At 37.2% G+C, this 18,110-nt stretch overlaps 2 protein-coding genes across 21 annotated transcripts in view; one reads left to right on the top strand and one right to left on the bottom strand.

Annotated features, from left to right (window-relative positions):
* Window positions 1–11,684, bottom strand: part of LOC122629946 (potassium voltage-gated channel unc-103) — a 130,215-nt gene extending 118,531 nt beyond the window's left edge. For 13 of the 20 annotated variants that reach the window (XM_043813969.1, XM_043813960.1, XM_043813912.1 and 10 more), the window contains exon 1: window positions 9,862–11,683. In XM_043813969.1, the coding sequence (XP_043669904.1) occupies window positions 9,862–9,937 (76 nt within the window). In that variant the 5' untranslated portion in view covers window positions 9,938–11,683. Of the gene's footprint in view, window positions 1–9,861 lie in introns of all 20 variants that reach the window. The other 7 variants (XM_043814056.1, XM_043814048.1, XM_043813979.1 and 4 more) reach the window with 4 other exon arrangements.
* A 3,207-nt stretch (window positions 11,685–14,891) lies between these two features.
* LOC122630078 (guanine nucleotide-binding protein G(I)/G(S)/G(T) subunit beta-1) overlaps window positions 14,892–18,110 on the top strand; it is an 18,203-nt gene continuing 14,984 nt past the window's right edge. Inside the window, exon 1 of the mRNA XM_043814158.1 lies at window positions 14,892–15,536. The gene's annotated coding sequence lies outside the window, so the exon portion shown is untranslated. The remainder of the gene's footprint in view (window positions 15,537–18,110) is intronic.

The following is an 18,110-nucleotide window of genomic DNA, read 5'->3' on the forward strand; positions in this document are numbered from 1 at the left end:
AGTTGCTTTTCGAATAAGCGAGAAAACATTATTCTAGGATGAACTTAACAACCTTGACACCTTTCTTTTAATAGACGATACCAATTGGCATAATATCCGGAAAGTCCTCAACTTTCGTCGAACAATACGAAACTTTTTCTTTTAGCGATCAAATGAATAATCGTAAAGTCGAACAGTTCTTTTATTTTTTTCTCGGCAATTTAAAACATAGAAGAAGAAGAAGAAGAAGAAGAAGAAGAAGAAGAAGAAAAAGAAATTAATGAAAATAAAAAGAAAAAGCGATTATCTCGATAAGAGTATTATAAGATTATATCGAATCATGGAACCGTTTGTTAATTTCTAGTAAAATATGAAAAGGGGAGAGTTATCATACTATATCGATCACCTAAATTGGACCTCATCAATTACTTTCTTTTTCCTTCCCCTTTTTTTCTTTTTTTTTTTTTTTCTTTTTTCTTTATTGCTGAATTATATATGACATTTGATAGTAGGCAAATATATCAAGTTAATGAGTTATTTATGTTATTAAGTTAATAAGAGAGAAATGAGACGTCAAAATTTATGAAATCAATTTTAAAAATCAGATATGCGATTGGTATCATATTTTAACCAATTCATATACTTGACAATAATTCTGATATACGGGCATCAATCTACATTTTTATATTTTCATAAATGCAAATATATTTCAGACGTTTATGTCATGATTAGAATAAAAAAGAAGGAAATCACGTTTTAAGATTAACATATAATAATAATTATTATTATAAGCTGAATATTTTACTTATATTCCCCTATCACTTTCACTCATAAACATAGTACATTTAAATAAATAAATTGATAAGTAGAATCTGATTCGAGTTATTTATGTGTTACTTAATATAATAATTGTCACACGTATTGAATACTTTTTTTTTTATACATCCTTACTACGTATCATATTCATTAAAACAAACTAATAAATTTCAAATCAATAAACTAATAAGTGCGACTTCGTTAATCTTATATATATATATATAAAAAAGGAAAAGAAAGAAATTCCTCCGAGAAATTCACTCTAAAAAAAAAGGAAAAAAAAAAGAAAACGGAAGAAAGAAATAAAAAGTAAACCGAAAAAGAAGAAGAAAAAAAGCAAAATTATAAAAATAAAGAAAAAGAAGAAAGATAAAACGGATACAACATTCAGACAATTTTCAGCAAATGGAAATTCTAAACTGATATGAAATATTTCAAATGATCCAATTTTAAGTACTTTCCCCTTTGGAATATGAAATAGAATGATACAGTACAGTGTTGCCACGGGACGGAGCAGTTATGAAAGGTAAAAAAAAGAAAAAAGAAAAAAAGAGTTTCGTAAAAAGAAAAAGAGAGAGAGTGAGAGAGAGAGGGAGAGCGAGAAAGAGAGTAAACAAAAGATTAATCTCAAAAGACAAGATCCTTTCTCGGCGGAGTGACTTTTAATTTAAACCGTGCGGCCGTAGCCCCGGTGTGTTCTTTTAGACGGTGCACCGACCTCCGTCGACTCGCTAAAATCGCACCGGCAAATTTGTCAGCTCTTCTCCGGAAGGCAAAGAACAAAGATACGTTTGCTTTGGGTCCTCTTCGTCCGTCTCGCGGCTTAAAACGTGCCGCGAGCGTGCAAACGGACACCACTTCACTTTACCGACCGATGCTCTTTCATTTGATCTCTTTTTCGCTCTTTTTCGTTCTTTCTCTCTCTCTCTCTCTTTATGTCTCTCTCTTTCTGTCTCTCTCTCTCTCTCTCTTTCTTTCTTTATCTTTATCTTTATCTCTCTTTATCATATACCATCAACGTGTCTTAAACACGTAGCATGCAAGAAAAAAAGAAAGAGATAAATATATAGATAGAAGTCTAGCTTCACTTCGAATTAACGTAGAAAATGACGCGAGAAGAGTATCGAGGGTCATCGCGTGTATCGGACACGTTGATAAATCTATGGCCTCTGGTGTGAATAGACAGAGAGAGAGAGAGAGAGAGAGAGAGAGAGAGAGAGAGAGAGAGAGAGAGAGAGAAGAAAAATAACAAAAATTCGACTTTTTCGAAAGACCATCAATCATTCCTCCAACCTGTCACCACTGTAGAAAATATTCGAGCGATCGTTTTTCCTCAACTTTCGTAAGAATTTCTTTTATGATTATGTTTATCAATGATATATCTATCAAAATAAATTGTTTTTGATGTTTCGAGATTAGCCAAATATTCCTTTTTCTGAATCTTTATTTTTCGTAAGAAAATCTAAATTTATTTGTCTGTGTGTGTTTAGGACAAAGGTGAAAGTTGCGTACCCACCTTTTTTTTTTTTAAATTACGATTTTGCTTTTTTAAATGTTCATTTCTTATCAAGGTCTCAGGAAATTAATTATCTTAAAAAAAAAAGCTGTTTCTATTGGTCTTTTTCTGCGTATTTCTTATTTGCCCCACCCTGCGTTACTACCCTGTTGTATTACGATACGGATAAAGAAAATAAACGGATTAAAAAATTGTAATAAGTCGAATATTATAAATTTGTATCCTCGTAGAGTGTATCAATGTACCGTAAGTATTGAAAATAATATAAGTTAATTAATTGAAAATTATTAATTAATTGAAATTAATTATTTATGACTAAATAAAGAAAAATATTCGGAAATAAGTTGGAGAAAGTAAACGAAATGAAAATCAATGAACTCTGTTAAATATAACACACGATTAAAACATTTTGTCGTATTACGATACAAGAAGACAGTTAAAGAGAACAAACGAATGAAAGAAATATCTGACAAATTGAAAATTATGAATTTTTATCTTTACAGTGTGTCAACGTACTACAGAATACATTGAAAACGGTATAAGAAGTTATTAACACGAAACAGAACGTTTTGAACGTAAAAAAAAGAAGTATTCATTATTAATTAATTACTTACAAATAAATAGAGAAAAAGAATCGGAGATGAGTTGGAAAGGCAAACGTTGCTAATCCACAAACATTGTTAAGTATAAAATACAATTAGACCGTTTTATCGTATTACGATTTAAAAAAAAAAAAAAAAAAAAAAAAAAAAAAAAAAAAAAAAAAAAAAAAAAAAAAAATCTAATGAATCATGAATTTTTATCCGCATAAAAATAATATAAGTTATTAAAATGAAACACGAAGAGCGTCCGTACGACATGAAAGAATAACTCGTTATTAAATAATTACTTACGAATAAATAAAGAAAAATATTCGAAGGTTGAATGGAAAAGGCAAAAGATGAAAACCCGTGGACATCGATAAGTAAAATTATAAGTAGAGGCCGATTAATCTTAGGCCGTCTAGTCGTATTACGATACAAGAAGACAGGTGAAGAGAACGTAACGTACGGATAGATATCGAGAGGCAGTGATTCTCTGAGAGGTGAGAAAATATCCTACAAAGAAAGAGAGAGAGAGAGAGAGAGAGAATGAAGAGGAAAGAGAAAGATAGAGAGAACGTCAGATTAGAAGCCAAGGCTTGACGGACGACTGGCTATGCCACTAACGCAAAACCACGAACGGACCTGGCATACATATTTTTTTTATTATATAAATTGGCATTCCAAAGGTTTCGCTAAGAATTTATCGCGTTAATGCTTATTACTACGCGCCCTTCTACAAACCGTATACCGTATACGAAAGAGACCGGAGCTACGAAAAACGATAAGTGGGATATATTTGATTTTGTTTTACTCGTTGTCCATTAAATCTTTTTTTATTCGATAATCGATCAAACGTTCAAAAAATTTATCAAAAGCCGATTGACGATTAACAGTTAAGCGTTCCAACGTTTTTCTCGTATTGTCGATAAACAACGAGTGATGATACCGTTGGAAAATTAAAGATCTGATCGATCAATAATGGATAATTTCAATATCGAATGAGAATTAATTCGTATGATGGAACGTGTGATCGAACGTTATTTTCAACTTTAGATATAATTAATATTGTTTTTTATATGCAAATATCAAAGTGGTTATATCGTTGGAGAAAGATCTAATATCACGACGTAAAAGTGGTTAATTTCGATAACGAAGAGAAATTAAATGTAACGTCGGCTTAAGAAGATGCGATGATATTAAAGAAAAAAAAAAAGAGAGAGAGAGAGATAGACAAAGCTGTTTCTTTTTTTTTCTTTTTTTTTTTTTTACTGCCAGAAAAACTTTGCGTAATGATATTACCGTTTACAACGACAATATTTTGAAACAGAGTTTCTAATACATATTTACGATCTAAATATACCTAAATAATTCGGATATTAAAAAAGTATAAAAATATTTTAACGAACCGACGAAACATTATTCTTCGAAATTTTCATTCGATTCGATCGCATTCGTTCCGATAATTCATTATGCTAAGAATTATTACTAGCGATTCGTGAAATGTCGATCTAGCCAGATTACTAGCGATTCACTGTCTCTCTATTCTATACGTTATCGAAAAAAAATATATAAGATTAAAAGTTACTTCTCGTTTTCGAATCGATAATCGTTCAGGAAGACCGACAAATCCCCATGCTGAAGTAGTAATTTCTTCCGCAGAAGTAATTTTCACCCTCTTTATGTTATAAAACTCACAATGGCCATTGTTGGAACGTCGTACTCGTACAAATTGTTCGGACGTATAGTGTTGGTTCTTTTTCTTTTTTTTTTTTTTTTTTAGTAGTGCAACAAAACGACTCTATCTGTCTTCTTTTCTCTCTCTCTCTTTCTTTTTCTACTAGCCTTTTCAACGATAACATTCCTCTCCCTCTCACTTTCCTATCTTCCTTCTACTTTCTCATACCAAAGAACCCCATTAGCTTTTCTCTTTGCGTGAACTCGAACGTAAATCCGTCTGTCTTTCTGTCTGTCTACCTGTCTGTCTGTCTGTCTGTCTGTCTGTCTGTTTTTCTATCTTCCTCTCCATTGACGCGCTTACTCTTTCACCTACACATTGTACACATATGCATGCATATAAACATATATATATATATATATATATATATATATGCATCGTTTTAAAGCCGATCAGAGAGAATATCAAAGCTTGTTCCCATCAATTTTTCATCTTGTCTCTCTCTCTCTCTCTCTCTCTCTCTCTCTCTCTCTCTCTCTCCCTCTCCCTCTCCCTCTCCCTCTGTCTATCTGTCTCTTTCTTCATTTTCATCTTCTCGACGTACACGATGACGTTTCCGTGTGCCATCGACTAAATGAGAAACAATTTTTGAGAAATATGTGAAAAAATATTAAAAGATTAAAAAAAGAGGAAAGAAAAAAAATAAGGGAACAAAAAAGAAAGAAAGAGAGAAAATAAAACGAAGACTCGATCCATCCGACGCGAAAGCCATTTTTCCTCTATCATTAACGAGTTTCTTCTCGCTTGGTAAAACTTTCCAAAGCGTTTTTTTAATTCGATATTTTCCCTCCATACCCCCCTAAACCCCCTCCACTCCCTTTCCCGCTGCCCTTCTTCCTCTCTATTTAAAACAATCTTTTTGTTCGAAATTTCACGGGTCAAAGATGAACTATTAATCAATTATAACTATGCAAATGTTAAACAATATTCTGGTAGATGGATAGCAGAGGGAGAGAAGGAGGTAGATGGAGTATAAGGGGAAGGTTAAAAATTCAAATGGAATATTTTGCGATAAGATGACTGTGCAAACCTAAGATATATTGTTTGTCGGTCCGACGATGTAATAAAAAATAATCTCTCTCTCTCTCTCTCTCTCTCTCTCTCTCTCTCTCTCTCTCTCTCTCTCTTTCTCTTTCTCTATCCATCTATCTATCTCTCACCGCGGCATCGTTAATTCCGCATAACTAGCCGCGTGTTATGATGCATCCGCGTTTATACGAGAGAGAACTAATCTTTCTCGAGCTTGACGTCAATATATTCGCGGTGATGCGAAGATGGAGAAAGCCGACTATCCCCTTCCCCCCCCCCCTCTCTCTCTGTTATTTTTTTTCTTTTACATTTTTTCTTCTTTTTTTTTTGTTGCAATCAATCCAACTCCGCTCGCATCATCCCGCTAACCATCTCTCTCTGTCTCTCTCCTTCCCTCTCTCCCTCTCTCCCTCCCTTCTCCTCTCTCTCCCTCTCTCTCTGTCTGTCTGTCTGTCTGTCTGTCTTTCTCACACAAGCAAGGACTTGATGCATTACTCGAGCGATATTGCCAGTGACGTGCATTGTCCCATTGTCGAGACAGAACTACCCCTTTCCTCCATTTAACTATAACCACCCACCAACCCATCCCCACCCTACCTACCTACCTACCTACCTACCTACCTACCTAACTACCCAACTATCCACCTATCTACCTACCTACCTACCTACCTATCTAACAAACGAACGAGTTACTCTAGAGAGAAACTGTCCTACGATCCACTGGATATGTTAAATAATATTGGAAATGGAGGTCTGGCTCGATGCCGGAAATCTTTCTTCCTTCTTTATTTCTTTATTTCTTTATTTCTTTCTTTCTTTCTTTCTTTCTTTCCTTCTTACCGTCCTTCTTAAGAAGTAAAACTCGGATAACTCTTGGACCTGCTTCGTTCGTCGTCTCTCTTTTATTCGAGATAAGAAAACGTTTACTCGTTCAAACGAATTCCATCGTAGGAGATATTGTATATAACCAAACGATTTTACTAAAACGAATGTTGAGAAAAAAAAGAAAAGAAGGAGGAAAAACTGAAATAACTTTTAACTCCGAAAACGAAGTTCTCGATAACTTATTCTCTCTCTCTCTCTCTCTCTCTCTCTCTCTCTCTCTCTCTCTCTCTCTCTCTCTCTCTCTCTCTCTCTCTCTCTCTCTCTCTCTCTCTCTATTTCCTTTTTTTCTTCTTGCTCTTCTTCTTATTTAATAAAAAGGGAAATGAGTTCCAATGCGCGACAACGAAGGAAATGTAACAAAAGATTCAATTTAAAATATCTACGTACTTTCACTACACGACACGTTGGACGTCGTGTTATTTTCACGTAACTAACCATTCAAGCCGCTTGGTCCACGGATGGGTCACGTTGTCGTATTCATTGTAAACGCTTATGAAACATGAGTTGCGATAATTATGAAATCAAAAAAAAGAGAGAGAAAGAGAGAAGGAAAAAGAAAACAAAAAATAATTGATGAACTGAAATAGATGCGATTTATGCCTACTATAAATGGAAAATATATATAATTATTATTATTAATTTGAAAATGTCTCTTTGTCCTTCAGCCTTTATACCAACTCGAATTTCTCAAAGAGTTAATATTCCATATAGTGATAAATGATCATTGTGAAAATACCCAATGGATCGTCAAGGGGTATGCATGCCAAATGTTCCAATATCGGGTAATATAAGCCGTTATTCTATATTTTAGAATCATATGACCGATTGATACAATTTTTTTACGCCGTTTTATTTGCTATATGTATTCTTGTGCGAGAGGATTTCATACGATTGTCGCAGAGTTTAGCAATAAGAAAAGGGTCCACCATGATTATTATAAAAACTAGTGATATTTTTCAATAACGACGAGACAGGTCAATTCCGTTTTCAAGAGAGGAGAAGGGAGACAGATCCTTTGTCATAAATTCACCCACTTTGAGCCAATAAATCAATTCTTTTTTAACTCCAAAAAAAAAAAAGAAAGAAAGAAAAAGAAACAAATATTACCTTTATAGAATGAATGAATTACGATTATCATCGTAAAATGATATTCAATTAAATAAACAAGAGAAAATAGAGGCCGCTTTTTTATCAGTTTTTTTTTTACTCCGTGCATGAAAAGAAGACGCATGAATTAACTCTTAAAAAAAAAAAAACAGAGAAAGAAAGAGAAAAAATAAACAAACATTATCTCCAAATCATAATCTCTATATTCAAAACGTTTGAATGGCATGTGTCGCTATAACTTAAAAAAAAAAAAAAATCGCTTTTAATTGCATTAGGTACTTTTCATTAATTAATACTCTAATGAAAACTTTGAAGTGGATTTTCTCGAAAGAGCGTTATCGCTTATTTACCTTTGCTCGTTTGATAACTTACTTAATTGACGATATTATGAAACATTTCGTGATCACGTTTCATTTCACATCAAATAATTACAACAGCCCGAATGGACAATAAAACGCGGGGGTCACCGGTGGCCCCTATGCGACATTATTCCTGTTAATAAGTTTTTGCAAATGTATGTCCGACGAAGCTTTTGTCCTTGCACGAAGCGTCTCATTTTCACTTTTTCTTTTTTTCTTTCTTTTTTCTCTCTCTTTTTTTCAATGTTAATAACGATATTTGCATAGGAAACTGAGAAACGATTGCGTTGCGTGCATATGCCCCACCGCATATCCATTTACACATTTTTAATATTATCCTTGTTTCGATTTCCTTTTCTCTTTCGATTCGTTTTAAGATTCAGGATAAAGCTCACATACACACATATACATACACACACACACACGCGCGCGTGCGCATTGATCTTTACGTTCAAGGTTTCAGAATACATATATAATATTTTTTAATCTCTAGAGGAAAAAAAGACAATATCTATCTTTTAACTATCTTTTAGAAAAGCATCCGCTTGATATTTTCAATTCCTCCGTCAAAAAAAGAAAAAAGAAAAAAAAAAGTACGATCATCCAGATTCATTCCTTTTCTAATTGCGAGTATGCTCGATCATTTTGTTATTCGATCATTTTTTTTCTTCTTTTTATTTCTTTTTGTTTTTAACGAAATAATACAAAAAAAAAGAAGAAAAAAGTGATGCAAATTTGCAACAAAAGAAAATTTTATTCCAGGTAGCATTATGAAAATTTAGTGCTCAAACGGTTAATGAGAATGTTAAAATACGCATGAAAAGGGATTACAATGGAAATGAATATGCATGCCTGTGTGTATGTATATATATATATATATATATATATATATATATATATATATATAATTTCCGAATAGAAACGCAAGAATAGGAGAATGAGAAGATGGACGTGAAAATTTTGGCTTCGTTCTCGTTACGAGCCATTCGACTAATGTCTTACATATGAGAACTTTCGACATATGTTTTACCTAATTCTACGAATCGATTATCAACTACCAAAGCCTACTCGACCAATTTACACCAAGGCTTTCCTTGTTAATCGCTCGACAATCGAAACCCTCGACATTCGTGGAATGCAATGAAAATTCAATCGTGCCAATTAATACCTCAATTAAAACGCGCTTGATAGATAAAATTCTACAATAAATTAAAATAGTTAAATCAAACGATCGATAGAAAAACAATTTAATTATCATTCCTTACGTGGTAAATCAAAATTTTGTTTCACTCCAAGAAATACATACGCCATATTTAAGCGCGTTAGTTAAACAATTGATTAAGTCTAAGTGATGTTTGTAATTGTGTCAAGGTTTTCTCTTTTTCTCTCTGTCTCTCTCTCTCTCTTTTTATCCCCTACAATTACTTATCTATATATAATTAATTCTAAGAACGATCTCCGAGGTTCAAAGAAAAAAAAATATTTGTTTCTCCAACATACATGCTTGCACAGGAATGCGCGAGCACGCAGAACGATTATCTTTAATTTGTTATTATTATTCGAGAATAACTATAGCGACGAGAAAGAAAAAATTACTGACATCTTCGATGCTCGCTTGCCAAAAATTATTTTTTACAAGCTCGTAAAATAAGTTAAGGAAAAAACTCAATGAGATAAATTTGTTTGTAAAAAAAAAAAAAAAAAAAAAAAAAAAAAAATAGTAATATTAAAGCACGCTCTCGTTTGGTCGTTGAACGGGTCAGAATCATTTGTATTCAGAAATATTATAGAAAATAAATAAATCTCGATAATCCTATATACATATATACGTATATAAAAGGTAATACTCACCGTGAGTATCAAACTTCCTAATGATGGTCTCGATGATCGTTGTCCTGGGCGCCACGTGACCTCGTCTAACAGGCATCTCAGGATGATTCCCAGATATCTGGGTAGACGAAAACGTTCGGCGTTCTTTTCTCGGAGAGAGACTATCAGGCCTCTTGTATCGGTAATTAATATCTACCGTTTATATATATATATATATAATATATATATATAACACACACATATATATATATTTTTTCTGTGTAGGAATAGTAACAAACAGTTTCTGTGGACACTATTATAGCACTAAAGGAAAAAAGAAAAATTCAACACACCCGCGCGAAACCTTCAAAAGACAGAAGAAGAAGGAGAAGGATTTGATACTAAGATGAAAAAAAAAAAAAAGAGAGAGAGAAAAAAAAAGAAAATTATTCGAAAGAAACGACAAAGCAAGTACCGATCGAATCGATTAAAATCGAAGAACGTTGTTCGTACAGGCTCTTTCGAATTTTTTTAAATATCGTTGTACTTGGGAAATGAAGGTGAAAAAGAAGAGGCGAGAGGGGAAAAAAATGGGAGAAGAGGGCGGAGAAAAACGAGAAGAAGAAAAAAATGCACCGAAAGAGGTAAGTTTCACTCGAGTCTGTCGTTCTCTCTCTTTCTCTTTCCCTCTCTCTCTCTCTCTCTCTCTCTCTCTCCTTCCGTCACTCTAGCTGCTTGACTCTTGAGAGAACGTTCTCTTGCTCTTCAACACTTGCTTGCACTCCAAGAAGACTCGATCGCTCGACCCAACTTCGATCCGATTCGCTTCCGCTATTTCTGTTGTTTAGATATACCAAAGGTCGCACCACCTTGCTGCCCGTCTTTTCTGTTGACTTATGATCCTTCGTCTGAAGCAAGGACACTCGGACAAGGTCGTGTTGGTCGCCGTGCGTGTATTTTCTTAGAAGTATTCTCTATCTCTATCTTTCTCTCTTACACTCTCTCTCTCTCTCTCTCTATGTATCTATCTATCTATCTATCTGTCCGTCTATCTATCTCTATCTCACTTCTTCTTTCTTTAACTTTTAAGACTGATCCTCTAAGCGAGAAAACATCTATTTATAGTTGTATACTCTCTCTCTCTTTCTCTCTCTCTCTCTCTCTCTCTCTCTTTCTCTTTCTCTATCTATCTATGTTCGTTCCGTTCTCACCGTGAATGATCCACTGATCTCGATTTCTTAAGATCACTTTTTTTTTCTTTTTCATACAATTACCAATCAAGATTAGATAAGTATTTTCTTTCTATTCGAGTCCACGCACGACACGACGAAATTCTAAAATACATCGTCGAAATTCTCTTCATTATCGAACGATATTGAATTCCTCTTCCATTCAATTCGTTCTATTCGATTCGAATCCGATCTTAATTAATGTATCGACGTTAAAGCAGCCGTAGGAACGAGGAAAACCTCGCGAACGAGTCGTAAGATACGGCAAGTGATTATTTCCTTTTCGATAAGACGTTAACACGCGAGGGAAATATATTCGATCGGTATTCGACTTTGTCGGCTTTCGGACCTCGTCAGTCTTTCGCCGATCGGAAGATGTTACACGCTGTAATAGCCTCGAAGAAGAAGCGCATGATTCGGACATTTCCACGAGATTAACGAATCTTTTGAAATCGGCTAACTTTTATTACGAAACACGTACGCGTATTTAAAGAATTTTCGTCGATCGAATCGAACGATTTCAAAACTGTTTATCCTCGTTGCGTTGTCGCTTTTGTCGTCGTCGTCGTTCTCTCGCTTTCTTCTTCGTCCTTGCGCGTGTATTCTTTGTTTTTATAATTTTATTATAATAATTATTATTATTGTTGTTGTTATTATTATTATTATTACAATATTCTTCCTCTTCTTCTTCCTCCTCTTGCTATTTTAACGATAACGCTCAAAGAGTCAGAGTCTTATTCCTTTCGTCATCTAAAATGTAGTGGAAAATCCGAAGGAGCGATCAAATGATATTCTTTGTAAGAAAAAGGGAGGGTAACGACTCGATGGTCCAGGTTAACGTCCACGATTACGACGAGAAAGGCACGTGGTGATTGGTTGGATGCGCGCGAGTCTCTTCTATACGTATGTATACGCGTATTTTCTTGCTTTTTTCGTTCTTGCCGTTCTTCTTCTTCTTCTTCTTCTTGTCGAGCTCGTCGTCGTTGTCGTTGTTGTTGTTGTTGTTGTTGTTGTTGTTGTTGCTGTTGTTTTTCTATGCAAGCCTCGCGATATAAAGTCAAAATCGATCGAGGAGTATCGAAACGCGACGATATCGCTACGACGAAGGAACTGTCCCGTTTCACGGGGTGAGCCGGTCAGCTGTGCATTTCTGCTCATCCTCTCTCAGGGACAGTTATTTTTATACTTCTTCTTCATCCTCTGTGGCAGTCGCTACGCCACGAACACGTCCGACCACCGGCGATCCCACGTTTCACCGACTCTTCGTTGATTCTTGTCGAAATCCACATCGGTTCGAACCCCGTCTGGGTTGATCGAAACACTTCCGACACAGACCGGCCAAACCCTCTCACTCGACTAACAGGAACGAGTTCTCTCTCTCTCTCTCTCTCTCTGTCTCTGTCTCTGTCTCTCCGTCTCTCTCTCTCTCACTGTCTTTTTACTCTGTTATTTGCTTCGAATCACCGTCCACTCAATTCGCACTTTTTTTAACTGTATGGAAACACCTCTTTCTCTTTCTCTATCTATCTATCTATCTATCTATCTATCTATCTGTCTATCTCGCTCTCTCGTTCCTCTCCTCGAAAGCACGAAGCACCACACCTCGTCAACCCGGACAACTACTAAAAAGCAGCAAAATGTACAATCCTCTCTCTCTCTTTCTCTGCCTCTCTCTCTCTCTCTCTCTCTTTATCTCTCTTTCTCTCTCTCTCTCCCTCCCTCTGCTTCTTCTTCTTTTCCCTATCCTTCTATCTCCTCGATGTTACGGTAAGAAACGACACTCCTCCGACGAACGATGCTTCCACGGGAAAGGTCGTTGGACACTGTTGCGCTACCGCGTGCTCTCTCTTTCCCACTCCTCGGTCGACCTGAAAAACCGTCACTTCGCCAATGCCGAAGGAGTCGACGCAGGAGGAACTTTTGTTCTAGGGCACGCGCGTTTTCTTCTCTCTCTCTCTCTCTCTCTCTCTCTCTCTCTCTCTCTCTCTCTCTCTCTTTCTTTCGTTCTTTCTTTTTCCTTCCTTCCTTCCTTCCTTCCTTCCTTCCTTCCTTTTTTCCTTTCCTTCTTTCTTTTTTTTCTTCCCCTGTTTCCCCAGGGTTACCCGTTAGACCAGACCCCGCCGGCGCGTTCGGTCGGAACTGAAAATACGACGGGAGGAGGCGCGACAGACCGACGTCTCTCTCGATGACGACGGCGACGACGACGACGACGACGACGACGACGACGACGACGACGACGACGACGGCGACGACGACGACGGCGGCGACGACGACGACGGCGACGACGACGACGGCGACGGCGACGACGACGACGACGACGACGACGACAACGGCGGCGACGGCGGCGGCGGCGGCGGCGGCGGCGGCGGCGGCAGCGGCGGCACGTACGGGGTGTCGTACACCGCGCCTGCGTCCTTCTTTCCATCCCCCCACCAAAAGCACGCTCGCCATCCGATTATACTGTCCCGTTACCTCCCTCCAACTTACCACTGATAATATTGATAAGGCTTTCCTTTCCACTCCACTCCTCTCCTCTCTTCTCTTTTCTTCTCTTCTCTTCTTTACTCTTACCATTCCTCTTCTTTAGCATTTTGTCCTTTTCTTTCCTAAAAGTTGCTATCCCAAACGACGAACTCACCTTCTACCGCTTTTACGTGGCATTACCTTCTCGAACGTTTTTTTTTTTTTTTTTTTTTTTTTCCATATCGTATCTCTCTATTCGCACTTACGTTTAACTCCTTTCAAATATTTACCGATTGTTTTCACTTTATTTTTCACGATCACCTATCCCTCCGTTCGAATTTATTCGTTCCCTTTCGTAATCGTTAACTCGCATTGATTTCTTTCGAGTAAAAAGACGTTAAAAAGCGTTGTTGCCTTTTATTACGATCGATGCAATACGACCGTTAAAAGTTTTGTAAAATTTTTCCGTTAAAAATTTCGGGTATCGAACTTATCGCTTTTATCACTTTCCTTCGTAGATGGCACTTCGTTGATATTCCGTAATGTTACCGCTTCGGTAACTAGGTATTACCGACCGTGAATCTTGAATAGGAACGATCCTGTTTTTAGCGTCATCTTACAATGTTACGGGATCTTACGTTTGAAACGGGATATTTAATTATATTAACTTATTCGAGGATGTATTTCAAATTATCTACGTGTCTCACGCGCGTTTACCGACCGCGTACAGTCGGTCAAGATCGAAAATTCCTTGGATGGAGTAGTAATAGAAAGGGAAATATTAAATCGTACGTCACGATTCGCACGATTCTTCAGAATTTCGAATGAAATACAAATTATAAGCTTATAACGTAGACGAAGATATGCATACATATAAATACGGTCGAAGGAGAAAAATAAGATAGAAAAAATTGCAACGAGTCCAAGTAATTATGTGAACGAAGGAGATCGCTTCGAAGATGGCGGTTAATGCGTACGACTGGCAGCGCCACGGGAGAGTTCGGGTATCTTCGGGAACCGGCGGATTCGGGGTTCACGAGAGTTTAGACACGGAGCCCCGCCCTGCTGCCCGCTGCTAGAGCCGTCAAACAGCAGAGGTAGCAGCAGTAGGCAGCAGCAGCAGCAGCAGCAGCAGCAGCAGCAGCTTCGCTCGCTTCCGCAAAAAGGCAGAGAGTCGCCGACGTCGCCCCTCGTTCTCTCCTCCTCCGATGAAAACGATCGTCGACGCCCGTGCGCCGCGCTGCTCGCCCTTTTGAAAACGATATATATCGTGTCGTGTCGCGTGCGCTACCTGTACGTGTGTACCGTCGGTGTGTCTGTGTGTGCGCGCGTGCGTGCGTGTGTGTACTTTGTGTGCGTGTATATATACATATACACATATACACGCATATATATATATGCGTTGAAGAGAGAGAGCGCGCGCGCGCGCCTTCTCGCTCGTCGTCGTCGTCGCCGCCGTCGTCGTGTCGTCGTTTCGTTTCGTTTCGTTTCGTCGTCGCGAGCGTTCGGCTTCTCGCCACGGCCCATCTCACCGAGTCATTCTCTTCTCGCGTGGACGTCTCGAGTTTTATAACCTTAAAGGAGTAAGTGACGGTTTTATGTATATCTCTTCTTGGTGTTTATACATTCGTGCGACGTGTCTCCCGAGGACTCATAAAATCGGTTTTTAAATAGAAACTTTCTTAATCGCGTGGTGTCCTTCTTACGTCGCTCGTGCGCTCGTCGTTGCGAGTCTGTGGAGAAAAAAAGAAGGAAAAAGAAGGAAAGTGCGTAGTAATCGATGTGAGGAAAGTCGAAGTCGACGAATCCCCCGAGGCACCTCGCCGCCGTTGCGTGAGAAGGAGAGAGAACGAGCGAGAGAGAGAGAGAGAGAGAGAGAGAGAATAGATAGGGAGGGAGAAGGAAGAAGAGAGAGAGAGAGAGAGACGGAGCGAAGCACGGAACCGTAGGTGGGACAGAGAGGCCAACGCACCGACGACGAGCCGGGAATTCGATCGTGTTCGAAGCTCCGTCAGGGAGCTCCAGGTACGTTTAATCGTTACTATCGAATAAGAAACTTCTCCGACGTATTAACATCGAAAAACAATCTCTCGTTTCTCCGTTCGGACAATATTGGAACGGCCTTTTCCTCCGCTACGCGATACAACGAGCGGCACAACGGCGGTAGCCAATATGGCCGCTGCCTAGGCCTCTACTGTCAAAATTTACGCTGGATTCTTCCCACCGAAACTATCGACCTTACCAATTTACGATGCCTTCTATCCCTTTCTTCTTTCTTTCTTTCTTTCTTTTTATTTTATTCTCGTGTCACAGTTTTATTCCTTTCTTTTCCCCTTTTTCTCCTTTTTTCTTAGGTTATAACGAACTTTTGTATCGTCGACTTTTCAGAATGAGTCAGTACCGGGTACTACGATAACGAGCTTCTTCCTGCTCGTATTCGAGTTTCTATGTAAAAGTATTCTTTTATAGTTACTAATAGAGCGTTTTTATGTTAACAAGTTCGCTGGAGATGTCCTCTTTGATATTCCTTAGAAATATCAAAGATCATTGGATTTTTTAGTGCAGTTATTTCTGACATTCGCAATGCGTTGCCACCAAACGCGTCCTCCTTTATTGTACTTGTATCTAATAAATGCGATGAGTGACAAGAAATTGTACAAATATTGTATTATTGCGTATTTAGCATGTATGCTTGAATGTCGCTTCTACAAAATCATTACGAAGAGAATAGCTTCTTCTGGAATTAGACGAGTCTGTGAGAAAAGAATTATGAAAAATCATCGATACGAAATAATAAAAAATGTTTAAACGAATATTAGCATAAGGAGTGACTTTTTCTGTTAGCGTCTTTTGCATTGGTATCTTCCTCCGTTCTTATCCTATCAAAATTACTCGGAAAGCAAAGATCGAATCGACAATATTTGTACAGAAGATGGTGATCGTACGTATTATTTTCTTTACAAATTTTTCTCTCTTTCAACCTTCGTAGTAGGACTTTAACCTGCCGTATATACATGTCATACTACAAATAAATCTTATCGACATTAAACGAGAAGGTTCTTAAGAACATTCGGTTAAAGAACGTTATATATCATTCTTTGTGCAGTCATAGCTGGCACGCATTAGATCTTAAAAACACAAAGGGATTATATTATTATCTCTGTTTTACGTATTTTTCGTGTGCCATGAGTGCTTTTTAGAGAAACGCTTATTTCATAAGTTACAACAATGGCGTTATCCGCCTACTATTCGTAATTCTGGAAAATTAACACGTGACCCGCGTCACGAGCATTACTCAACATAATGTCCGTTAATTCCGAACACCGGTGGAACGGCACGGATCAACCGCAATATTCTAGTACTCGATTAAGGACATTTAACCTCTGAAATTGAGCGGAAAATGACTCTCTCTCTCTCTCTCTCTCTCTCTCTCTCTCTCTCTCTTTCTCTTTCTTTCTCTTTGTCTTTCTCCACTTCTTTCAAGAAAACTAAACGACGTAATCTACGACTAGATTTGAATTTACATGAACACTGCCTACGTAAACCGAGTTTCATATTAATCGACATAATTTCGTACATTTTTACAGAATTTTTTCGAGCGACACGTGCGAGAAGAATTTATACTCGTTTCTTATTACAAATAGAAACGATTTCTAATCTTTCTATTTCTTCTTTTCGACTTTGGAAAAGCAATATTGTTTATTCGTTCGTTCGTTAGTTTCTTCGTTCGTCGTGGCGTCGAGAAGCGATCTGGAAAATTTTTTCACTTGCGGTGCAACGCCTGTGTGACGTTTATTTAACGAGGCTTCGGCTCGGCTCGGCTCGGTTATCTCGCTATACGCAATTAGAGTAACGGGGACTTGCATAATACCATCTCCTCGACACGAGACTCTCGCGCGAAAACAAACTTGCTTTATTTTTCTTTCTTTTTTTTTTCTCCGTCGTTCGTAACGTCTGGGTGTGTAGTTATTCGATGAGATGAGAGTAGAGAACAAAATAAAAAAAAATAATAATAATAACAACAGTAAAAGTAATAATAATAGTAATAAAAGAAACATGTATAAAAGATTGTGAGTTATACGAAAGTAAAACGAAACAATGTCGTTTCGTTTTACTTTCGTTGGATTTAGTTTTACGTATAACGCCGATGGAACTTTCTCGTTTGTAGGTTAAACGATTTTTCATGGAAATAATTGGTCATTTCTCGCTAAATTTCTCTCTTTTTACTATCGACAGATGTATGCGTAACTTTTATCACGGTTTCAGTAACGTTTACATATATAGGTAACACACACATACATATTTAATAACTATCGTGAGAAACGAATAAACAGGTTAAGAAAAATGGCTGTCAATGCCGGTGATTTAAATTTTGTTTATCCGCTGAAAGAAGCGACGCTAATATATATATTTTTTTTCTCTTTTTCTTTTTCTTTTTTATTACAGTATAAAAGAGTTCGTCGGATTTGTATTTCAATCAGTATAATTGAGGAAAACCGGAGATATAAAAGAGACTTTGATTTTTCTTGGAAAATAATGTTAAGTGTGAAAATAGAACTATATATATATATATATATATATATATATATATATATATAT

The sequence above is a fragment of the Vespula pensylvanica genome, chromosome 1 (genome assembly GCF_014466175.1).
Source record: "Vespula pensylvanica isolate Volc-1 chromosome 1, ASM1446617v1, whole genome shotgun sequence".
Taxonomy (NCBI): domain Eukaryota; kingdom Metazoa; phylum Arthropoda; class Insecta; order Hymenoptera; family Vespidae; genus Vespula; species Vespula pensylvanica.